Raw genomic sequence first — 11,106 nt, 5'->3', positions numbered from 1 at the left:
ATGGCTGCAATATAACAAAGAGTGAAAAATTGAAGGGGGTCTGAATACTTTCCGTACCCACTGTATATATATGGTTACCTATATATACATATGTGTGTGTGTGTGTGTGTGTATAGATAGATAGAAATACGTTTATTTGCTATTTTTATTTATTTATTTATTTGTTTATGTGTGTGTGAGTTGGACTGGATAATTAAGGATAAACAGGCAACAAGTGCTTAACACAGAAACACATTCAATACCATTAAATACATCTGATTTGTTTAGAATTTTGTGGGGGGTTTTCATAATTTTGATGACTTTAGAGTCAGTAGGTGTGTCCAAAATTTTGACTGGCATGTCTATTAGGGTATCAGCGATTCTTTTAAACTAATAGGCAGTCTCTCTTAAACCTGCCGATTATTTGAGATCCTATGGGTAAGTCAAATATCTTAGTGGGATTTTGAGAATATAGGTCAGGCCTCCTTTGACACAAATAAATAGTATGTGGATGCGCATGTGACGAGGGCTTGCACTCTCCATTCATGCCGCTTGTGTTTTCCATGGACAGATGTTTGGTAGCAGGGGTCATAATTATATCATTGAGCTTACTTCTGTGTGACTACATGTGAAGTGCCTTAGGGTAACTTCCACAAAGCAAGTTAAAGACTATGGTAAAAGAAAAAGTGGAGGAAGACTGAGTGAGAGAGAGAAAGAGAGCGAGCAGGGGTGAAGGGGGTGTGTCTTGAGCGCCAGGCTCCCAGGGACGGTGTTGGTCACCACCCTAACACAGACCCCCACAGAACTGATCAACTGCAGCACGGTAGGGTTGCACTGTGCATGGTGTTTGTGGCTCCGTGTGTGTTAATGAAGCGAGTTTGGGTTGCAAGTCTTTGCTTGTGTGTGTCTGTACGCGCCTGCATGTGTAACAGGAGGCATTTTGATGTTTCTATGTATGCCATAGATTCGTTGTCAACAGTTTTATGTTGTTAAAGTTGTACTTTAACAGATATTTTCAGTTCATTAAAATATGGAAGTCTAGTTCTGCTGTAGTGGAGGATTTTGAGAACCCTGAAGAACTCAGCTCATTTTAATGGGTCTAATGATGCTATAATGGGACTGGAAGTGTTTTATCTCAATATCTATTGGTTATAAAACTATTCGTATTAATTTTATTTAATTTGGCATTTATGTGTATCAGATGTGTAATAATGAAGATAGTGGAGTAATAAGTTATTTTAAACACATTTAGCGTGATATTCCAGTAATCTTGTGATCCTGGTAACTGAACAAACTCTTACCATAACACAGCTGCACTGATCTTGACCTCGCTATTATCTGTGGTTATGGACAAAAATTTAGCCGAGGTGTCCAAGATGCTCAGTATTAAGAGGGTTGATTTAGTGTGTATAATAGAGAGCAGATTTGTGGGTTGATTTAGTGTTTGCAAGGAAAAACAGACAGAAAGTAGAAAGAGATAGGGCTGTAAATAATAAAAATCAGGCAGTTTGCCAATCAGATCATCTTTGTCCAGAAAAACATCCTAGATAAAACTTGTAATTCTTTTGTAAGTATTAAAAATAAAAAAAATCAAATAAAAATGTGCAAGTCTTTTATCTTGTCTTCTTGTGACGCGATGAGAAGGGTATGTGGTGGTAAAACATTTTGTGTTAACTTTTACAAATGATTGATAATATGGCATGATAATTTAACTTTTGCTTCTCCTTATTTTTTTTTATTAACTCTTTCAATAATTCCACATAAAAAAGTGCTTGTGCATAATTTTCCTATATGGACTCATGTTTGACAAATCTACTTTTACTTACAAATGAATTGTATTGATAAGTTGCCATGCTGGATATGTGCAAACATTTTAACATTTCGCTTGTATCATTGACATTTTCCCATATCACCTTCTCCTCAGCCATCTTAAAATCATTAATAGTATTTTACATTTTATAAATGTGTTTTAAAGGAACAAATGATTCACTTTGAATAAATAATAAACATTTTTGGCGGTAAAAATATCCCCTGATGGAAATTAAATGAAATGCCTTAGCTGTTTAGAATTATGAAATAGTATGAGGAAAAGGCAAGCAGGGAAAAAAATTGTATTCCCCTCTCAATTATTCCTGACATTATTATGATCATTATGTTGTGATGAATATTAGTTGCTTAATATCTTCTCACTCTGGTTGCTGCACCCACCTGCATCACTGCCCCTCAACTTCAACTAGTAATTAGTATTACAAACAGCTTTCTCAGAATGCTAGGTGGAAAGTAAGGCTGTAACTGGAAGTAACTTGCCCTCCAGCTAATTTTGAATGCTGAAGTAGACTTTTTTAAAACACAGTGTAATTTATTGGTAATGTTTAATGGTGTATTGATCAACAAGTGTTAAACTTGTTTGATCCTTTATTTCTGTCCTGAAATAAAAGTTGTACATAGTCTTTCATTCCTTGCATGTGTTTGTTTAACATGTCTTTTAATGTTTAGTATTACTTAACTCTCACTCTTAAATGTAAATGTACCATAAATGTGTATAAGATCAGCTTAAATTAGTGTAAAGGCTGACTTAAGTGTATGTTTTTTTTAATCTAATGCTTCTGTGTGTAACATCGGGTACAGTCTTTGGGAAAATGAGAATAAATAAGTGTCTTGGCAGCTCCCTAAGGCTTAATGTTGCTGTGGCATGTACAGAGTTCATTTAGCATTTTACAGCTTTAACCCCATGTTGTAAGGGCATATTTAATCAAAATCTACAGATATCTTTCAAAACAACATATGGTCTGTCACTTCTCAAGAACACTTTGTATGAGAATGACGGGTAAATCCCTACTAAATTAAATTCCCTCCAGCGCCTTCTGAAATTCCCCTCTCTTTGTTCTGCAGCTGGGCCTGAGCGGTGTTTCCTTGTTTTCCCACCTGAGCTTGTTAAAACGTACAGGCTAAGGACCAGTCACACTCTCCTTGCTCCCTCCATCCCAGCCCGCTTTGTTCCAAACCCGACCTGTCTTCTCCAGACTCTCTATCCCCTCATGGGCACAATATCAGACAGTGCAAGAGGACCACCGTCTCAACCCTAACAGCAGTCCTCACCATGGAGATGAAACAACCAATGATGATGAACCGAGAGAATGGGGGAGAGCAGGAGAAAGAACAGGAGTCACAAGAAAATGGAAGGCTGGTTGCGGACAGCGTTGAGGAGAAGGGTCAGAAATCCTGCTCCGGGCCTGGGCAGGTCTCCAACGGTTATCCCAGCACATCCCCACAAAGCCCCAGGGAAGGTGCAGGTGCTGGGACGGACAGGGGCAGCACCCCTGGGGCATTCAGGACTCTGGTGGTCCAGCAGACCAGCTTGGATCCACCTAGGGAGACCTGGAGCAAAAAGATGGACTTCTTGCTGTCGGTGATCGGGTATGCAGTGGACCTGGGCAATGTGTGGCGCTTTCCCTACATCTGCTACCAAAACGGAGGGGGTAAGGTCAAACGTGAGGAGGTCAGAACATACAAGGCAATAGTGATACTAAAGCTGCAGGCAACTCTGAGACAGATAAGTGTGATGCACTTTAAAGGAGTTAAGCAAATATTGTGTTGCATCCCATTGAAAGAAAGATTTCAGTCTTTGAGACAAGATCAACTAGGTGATGTTTGCTTAAGAACAAACAGACAATGGGGAATTCTGCTATTGTCTCCACTCTTTGTACGATCGAGCTCGCCTCGTCAGTTCAAACAGGCTTTAGTCTCCTTTCATTGAATTTCAAGTAATAAAATCTTTGTAATTTCCTGTTCCACCATGCAAAGGGACTGCATGAGAGATATAGTGGGCAGGGAGACACTCGCTGCAACCAACACCATTAATTGTGGCTCTCATGGGTGGGACTTGCACATATTGTTTAATAATCTGGCTTGCTACTGCTCAGTCAACAGCTATCTAGCATTTACGTCAAAAGCTCTTGTATAAAGCTTTAATCAAGAACCCGGGAGCTTGTCTGAACAGGAACTTTTTGTGTATGTTAGCGTCTTTTATGCTGTTTTTGTAAGTATAATAGTGCATTCAGGATGTGTTAAGACCACTGCAATGGAACCGTGAAGTTCAAGATGCAATTCCTGTCTAAATCCTTGTGTTTAGGTGCCTTCCTTCTGCCGTACCTGCTGATGGCTGTGTTTGGTGGCGTGCCGCTGTTCTACATGGAACTGGCTTTGGGCCAGTTTCACCGCAGCGGGTGTATCTCCATCTGGAAACACATCTGCCCCATCTTCAAGGGTAAAACTGGTCTGCTTCACAAGGCTCAGACTTCTGAGACCAAGTTCCCAGGTTAAGGGTCAGACAGATAACAGCAGACTGACATGTGCTGGGCTGATAGTACACTCTCCCTTGACCTTCTTCTAAACTTCTTACCGATTCCGCTCTCTCTTTGTTGATAACCAGGACTCTGTTATGGAAATTGTCACATTTACCTGGTAAAATGCCAGCTGCTTAAGAAACTTGATTTTATGTAAATGGAACTTTGTCCTAAATGTCACCCACTCTCCCAAAGTGGAAGGTGCTAGAAACGGAGTAAGATATTTGCATAACAAGTGTTTCATATTCTTTTGCAGGTATAGGCTTTGCCATCTGCATCATTGCACTCTACATTGCCTTCTACTACAATACCATAATGGCCTGGGCACTCTACTACCTCCTGTCCTCCTTTCGTGCCACGCTGCCCTGGACCACCTGCAACAACAAGTGGAACACTCCCAACTGCACCCACTACCTGTCCACCGACTTGAATGTCTCCTGGACTGACAACTCCATCTCTCCCGCTGAAGAGTTCTATATGTAAGTGCATGTAAGTGCGTGTAAGTGCAAGTCCAGGTTGAAACTAAGGACTTCGCATTCACTAGGCTTCTTGAACCATTGAGAGACTCTTGTGATTTAAAGAGAATGTGTTACTCTCTCTCGAAAGATGCAGGGGGGATTGAATCTGTTTATCCGCTACTTTAGGAGAGATTTAGGGATCTTATTTAGTTAATTGTGCTCCCGAGTTTTTATATGTGCCGCCGGGATTTCCTGTTTTCCATATAAATGTTGCTCCTTGTTCTTATCTAACTGTCCTGCACTTATCAGTCCTTTTCTATTCACTAAGATTCAAGGCTTATATTTTACTATTCTATGACACCTTTATCTTCCAATAGTAGCTTCTACAGGCCTTTATGTCTGCCTTTATGAACTGTCAACCAACTTCTCTCGTGTCCTTAGACGGCAGGTCTTGCAGGTTCATCTGTCCCCTGGTCTTCATCAGCTGGGCTGGGTGAGTTGGCAGCTAGCCCTCTGTCTGTTGTTCATCTTCACTGTTGTCTACTTCAGCATCTGGAAGGGGGTCAAGACCTCCGGCAAGGTAAGATATACAGGAAACATCAAAGAGAAATAACTAGCAACTTTAAGTTCAAACTGTTGTTAAGAAGTCGCACAGTTAGACTCTTTTTTTAGCAGCTTCTTCATAACTCTCTCTGGCAGGTAGTGTGGGTGACGGCTACTTTTCCGTACCTGGTGTTGCTGATCCTGTTGATAAGAGGGGCCACCCTGCCGGGAGCATGGAGAGGAGTGGTCTTCTACCTGAAACCTGATTGGAGAAAACTTTTAACCACTTCAGTGAGTGGAAACTAAATCAACCATTCTGAATACTAAGATATTGCACAATCCGTGTTGGTTGCTGTGTCCCTTTTTCCCCTATAATGCATATTTCTTGCCATCTGTCTGGTATGATATGGATGAATGAAGATCTTTACAGACAAATCACTCCATCTGTGTTTTTTCAGGTTTGGCTTGATGCAGCTGCGCAGATCTTCTTCTCTTTGGGTCCAGGCTTTGGTGTTCTCCTGGCCTTTGCCAGCTACAATCCCTTTCATAACAACTGCTACAAGTACACCTGGCTCACATTTATACTGCTGTCATTTTCTATTATCTGCACTAAGGTTCTATTATCACAAACTTGAGCTTAAAATGTGAACTTTATTCACACTTTATTCCCTGCATCTTTTTGCATGTGTTTCTGTGCAAGTTTGAAGTTGGCCTAACCCAAAGTATTACACTTTGGCACATAACTCTTCCAGCATTGTTCAGGCTATAGCCAAAATGATACCATGAATCATAAGATTTGTTGAGGAAAGGAGTGCTATTACTTCTCTAAGCAACCTTATTTACGATAAAACAAGTGTGAAAAAAATATCTAGACTTATGTGAGAACCAGAATATCATAGAGACTTGGAGGTGGACTCTGTTGACTTGGTGCTGTCAGAAACCACCTAGCAACCTTTACTGAACACCATAGTAATGCCCTGGCAACCACTGAGAACACTATAGAAAGTTCTTAGCAACCACATCAAACACCCCAGCAACTGCATAACAATCACCACTTTTATAAAAATCTAGTTGTATGTTCTATTACCCCTTTTCTCTGTCGCTCCCCATTTAAGCTGTTTATCTTCTTATCCTTTTTCTTTTAGCTCAAATCTTTACATCTCTCTTTGATTTGCAGAGATGCATTGGTCACAAGCTCAGTGAACTGTTTGACTAGTTTCCTGTCAGGCTTTGTGATCTTCACCGTGTTGGGCTACATGGCAGAGATGCGCCAACAAGGTGTGGAGACTGTAGCTAAAGATGCTGGTAAGCACCGCATTTCATTTCTACCTAATTTCTTTATTTTTGATTTACGGTTGCCATTTCCATTGAATTAAGTACCAATTCGAGAATTTAGAATTATTGTTTAAACCTTGATATCAAATTAATCAATTGCAAATCATTGCATTGAAACTACAATGTGATATGGCTGTTTACACTAAAATGACATTTGATTTACCTGTTCTAATTGAATGGATGTGTTCTAAGGTCCCAGTCTGCTCTTCATCATCTATGCTGAGGCTATTGCCAATATGCCGGCTGCTACGTTCTTCGCCATCATATTCTTTCTCATGATAATTATGCTGGGGTTGGATAGCACGGTCAGTCTTTCTTGCTTTCTTGAAATACTAGCCAATGAATTCTCTCTTAATGAATTTGATTTTTCCCTCTGTTTACTCAGCTTATTGTTTTTGAATTTAGTAAAATGTATTGTCAACAGTGTTTCATTACATTAGGTCTTCAGCGTGCATAGTTAACCCATTCCTGTTCTTATGCTGACCACACACACAATCAAGTCATGTTAGGCATGGCTTAATGCAGTCTGCTAATGACATAACTCCATATGTAATCTATTTCAGTTACATTATAATTTTTATCCCTGTCAAAAGTCACTGAGTTAGTGCTGCTATATTTACCGTAAGGAGCATTGTTAATGCCCGTACAGGTTCAGTAGGTCCTTGACCTACTTTTCTGTCATCTCCTGCCTCTCTTGTGTGTGTTTGCACACTAAAGTTTGCAGGTCTGGAAGGGGTAATTACAGCCATGTTGGATGAGTTCCCCCACCTGTTGGCCAGGAGGAGAGAATGGTTTGTGCTCGGCCTAGTGTGCGTCTGTTATTTGGGCGCCCTCTCCACTCTTACCTACGTAAGTCTAATAGCACCACTAACAAATATTTTGTTTTGCTTTGGGGGATTTTCCTTCAGTTCTAACAACAACCTTTAAACACTGTCCAGAGACCAAATTTGGAAGTTTACCAAAATAACATGCCATTTTCCAAAGTGTGCACATTAATTATTCCTTTTAATACGGAGGCAATGTGTTTGTAGGGAGGTGCGTTTGTTGTTAAACTATTTGAGGAGTATGCCACAGGCCCTGCTGTTATCACCGTAGTCTTCCTTGAGGTCATTGCTGTTTCCTGGTTCTATGGTACGTATTGGATTCCCGCTTAATCTTTCAAAATATAACTTTAATTACTTTTGATTGTGCTGCTGGTCAGTATCCATGTTGGTTTGACGAAGCAAACAAACGCCTATGTAGTTTCTTAATGAATTGTCTTGACAAGATGGTCCTTTAGAGGCTTTTGGGGTGGAGCCAGAAAATGTGATGTGTCAATGTTGATATGTCAATATTTGTATAACAGTTCCTCAACTCCCTAAAAATTCTGAACATCACTGGTGAACTTCCTAGCATTTATATTTCTTTATTTTGGACTGTGCACCCTTTAGCCTAATTCCTGCGAGTCTATGAAAATCTCATTTTTATTCACTACTACAGGGAGAGAAGTCATAATGTCCAACTATAAAACTGTTTCTACTTCTGTCACTTTATACTCTGCTGTTGTCCATCTGTTCTTTCTTATTCAACTACCATCTATAAGTCCCAAGATTTTTATCATGTGCTTCAATAGTTTCGTAATCCGATATGCTGCTTCAGGCAATGTGCACTAAATCTGTTTGTAAAATACGTGCAGGGACAACACGTTTCTGCAACGACGTGCAGCTGATGCTTGGCTTTGCTCCTGGTGTGTTTTGGAGGGTCTGCTGGGTAGCCATCTGTCCCTGCTTCCTATTGGTCAGTCCATTACATTACATTTATGCATTTGGTGACTTACCAAAACAACTTATATTGCATTCAAGGTATACGTTTTATAAGGTCATGCATTTAATGGGATTCATAGCCATGATTTTGATATGTATGCTGTCTGAGTTACAGAAACCCAGTCCACAAAGTGCATTTACATGCAAATACACTGAAAGGGACAGTTGGCCCAAAAATTAAAATTCTGTCATCATTTTCTCATGTATGACTTTCTTCTGAGGAACACAAAAGAACAGGTTTGGAACAATGTGAGGTTGAGTAAATGATGACAGCTTTTTAATTTGGGGCTGAACTATCCCTTTAAAGTCTCAGACAAACATCATACATACATTTGTCATCTGTTGACAGATCTCAGCTTGTCAGATATGCAACTACAGTTTTGTGAATTTTTTCTCATTGTCTAGTTCATTATTGGGAGTTTCCTGGCATTCCCTCCCGATGTGAGGCTGTTTGACTACCTGTACCCTTTCTGGACCACAGTTCTCGGCTACTGTATTGGAGTCTCCTCATTCATCTGTGTGCCTTCTTACATGGTCTACCATCTAGTCACCACCAAAGGGACCTTCAAACAGGTGAGCCTAGACAGACAAAAACTTCAAAACACATACTTTAATGTATCTTGTCAGGTCTAATAAGTGAGACAGACATAATAATGACACTTAAACGCATTACAGCAGCACAAACACAATTATGCTGCAACGCATCAGCTTGATCACATTGCAAATTTTCTCAGTTTGAGACATGAAGATAGACATCAAAGGGCGTCAAGGCACATGGCTGTCGGTCACTCTGTACATCCATACAGGGGCACTGAGAGTGTGTGTGCTTTAGTCACAGGATGTGTGTTTGGCAAATGATGAAAAATGCCACAAGGTTAACCTTTGTTGATTCTGTGATGTAACTACCAGTGCCTTTAGCATGTCAGGTTTTGGGTGAGTAATTATGTGTCTCGTAGAGGAGAGATTTAGCCCAGAGCTGTTCAGTATTTTACTGAAAAAAGTTGCAACATATCACTTAGTGCATTTTGAAATCTGTTGATTAATTTATAGGCAATCTCTAAGATATTTCTTTGTAGTTGAGCTGTTCGACTTACTGTAAAACCCTCCTGTAGCTTAAATGTTTTCACAGTTTTCACCTTTGTGCCACTCTGCACCACTCCAAAAATCTCACTGATTACCCCTGTAGCGTCTGCTAAAGAGCGTTACCCCTGAGGCTTCAGGGTCCAGCGGCCCTCAGAGAGACACAATTGTCATCACCAACGCCGTGTGACACATTTCCTCTTCTGCTGGACATGTAGCACAAACGCAGGGGACCCGTGCCTCCTGTATGGGCCTCGGCTGACCTCCCTTCACACTTCACCCCAGAGGAGTCTGCTACAGGTGTATTGTGTGACGGTGAGGCCAGGCCTCTGAATACAGCCATTGTTTTATTTTTATTCTAGCCGTCCATGTGTGACCACTGTCAATGCTCATATGAGTGACTGACACCCATGGCAAGTTCTTGAGTTTGTGTTTTGTCCTTCCGTTGTTAATTTTAGATCTCTATAACCAATTTATATAAATATATGGCTCATGATTCTGTGTATACTAATGTAAGTATGTGGGTCGGTAAGATTTTTTTTTTTGTTGAAAGAAATTACTACTTTTAGTCAAAGGTGACAGTAAAGATTTTTACATTGTTACAAAAGATTATTTCATATAAATGCTGTTCTTTTAAACTTTTTATTCATCAAAGAATTCTGAAAAAGGTCACTGTTTACACAACAGTTTTCAACATAGATAATAAGAAATGTACCAAATCAGCATATCAGATTAATATCTGAAGGATCATGTGACATTAAAAAATCTTACCAACCCCAAACTTTTCAATATTTGTTTAGTGAAGTTTGGGATAAGAACAGGAATGGACGCACAAATGGTTCAGTTCAGTACTTTATGAAAATCTAAAATCTATATAGATTGCTTTTATACAATATTTCTTTTTCCTTAAATAGTAACTAAATACATAAAAGATTGTTATATTATGGTTTTGTGACCAATTTCATGTATATTTTACATGTACACACATTTATATAAGGCCAAAAATTATTTTGTTTCTTTATTGTTATTACATAAATTTGTAATTATGACTTCAAAGAAGCTGTTTGTGGTTTAGCGACTGAATCCATCACTAATTGTGGATATATTTGCTTATTTTATTTCTTTTTTGTTAAATATTTGTTCAATAACTTTTTATTTTACATTTCAGATGTTGAAAGGGCAAAAGTAGGAATGTAACAGACAGATAGAGAGAAATATTTTTTATGAGAGAAGCAAGGGCCCAAATCATTAATTTTTTTTTATGTTGTCCAGATGTGTTTGGTTTTTTGCACAGGTGTGTGTGTGTGAGTGAATATGTGTGTATGTGTGCGTCTTTGACCACCATTCCCATTATATGTAACAGTTATTAAGTGTTTAGCCTACTTTTGGAGGATATGTACCAATTGTTAGGCATATGTGTATTTATTTGTGGGATATTTGTGGCATTTCATTTCACATAATGCTTATTTTGTTTATTTACAACTGGAACTGTTTGTCTGCCTACCCAGTTACCATTTACATGTAGCATTTACAAGAATGGAAACAAATATTCAGGACTGGGGG

General features: G+C 39.4%; 1 protein-coding gene across 8 annotated transcripts in view; it reads left to right on the top strand.

Moving 5' to 3' along the window:
- Positions 1-10,112, top strand: part of LOC107685089 (sodium-dependent serotonin transporter-like) — a 17,049-nt gene extending 6,937 nt beyond the window's left edge. For 6 of the 8 annotated variants that reach the window (XM_016481566.1, XM_016481567.1, XM_016481573.1 and 3 more), the window contains 13 exons: positions 2,872-3,458; positions 4,112-4,246; positions 4,582-4,804; positions 5,225-5,363; positions 5,483-5,617; positions 5,785-5,888; positions 6,504-6,631; positions 6,854-6,966; positions 7,379-7,510; positions 7,693-7,792; positions 8,337-8,437; positions 8,869-9,036; positions 9,650-10,112. In XM_016481566.1, coding sequence (XP_016337052.1) covers positions 3,080-3,458; positions 4,112-4,246; positions 4,582-4,804; positions 5,225-5,363; positions 5,483-5,617; positions 5,785-5,888; positions 6,504-6,631; positions 6,854-6,966; positions 7,379-7,510; positions 7,693-7,792; positions 8,337-8,437; positions 8,869-9,036; positions 9,650-9,733 — 1,941 coding nt within the window. In that variant the 5' untranslated portion in view covers positions 2,872-3,079 and the 3' untranslated portion in view covers positions 9,734-10,112. Of the gene's footprint in view, positions 1-191; positions 803-2,871; positions 3,459-4,111; positions 4,247-4,581; positions 4,805-5,224; positions 5,364-5,482; positions 5,618-5,784; positions 5,889-6,503; positions 6,632-6,853; positions 6,967-7,378; positions 7,511-7,692; positions 7,793-8,336; positions 8,438-8,868; positions 9,037-9,575 lie in introns of those variants that run through there. The other 2 variants (XM_016481568.1, XM_016481574.1) reach the window with 2 other exon arrangements.
- The last annotated feature ends 994 nt before the right edge of the window (positions 10,113-11,106 follow it).

This window comes from Sinocyclocheilus anshuiensis, unplaced genomic scaffold (assembly GCF_001515605.1).
Source record: "Sinocyclocheilus anshuiensis isolate Anshui unplaced genomic scaffold, SAMN03320099.WGS_v1.1 scaffold914, whole genome shotgun sequence".
Lineage (NCBI taxonomy): Eukaryota > Metazoa > Chordata > Actinopteri > Cypriniformes > Cyprinidae > Sinocyclocheilus > Sinocyclocheilus anshuiensis.
This window is presented reverse-complemented; position numbering and strand designations above follow the sequence as displayed.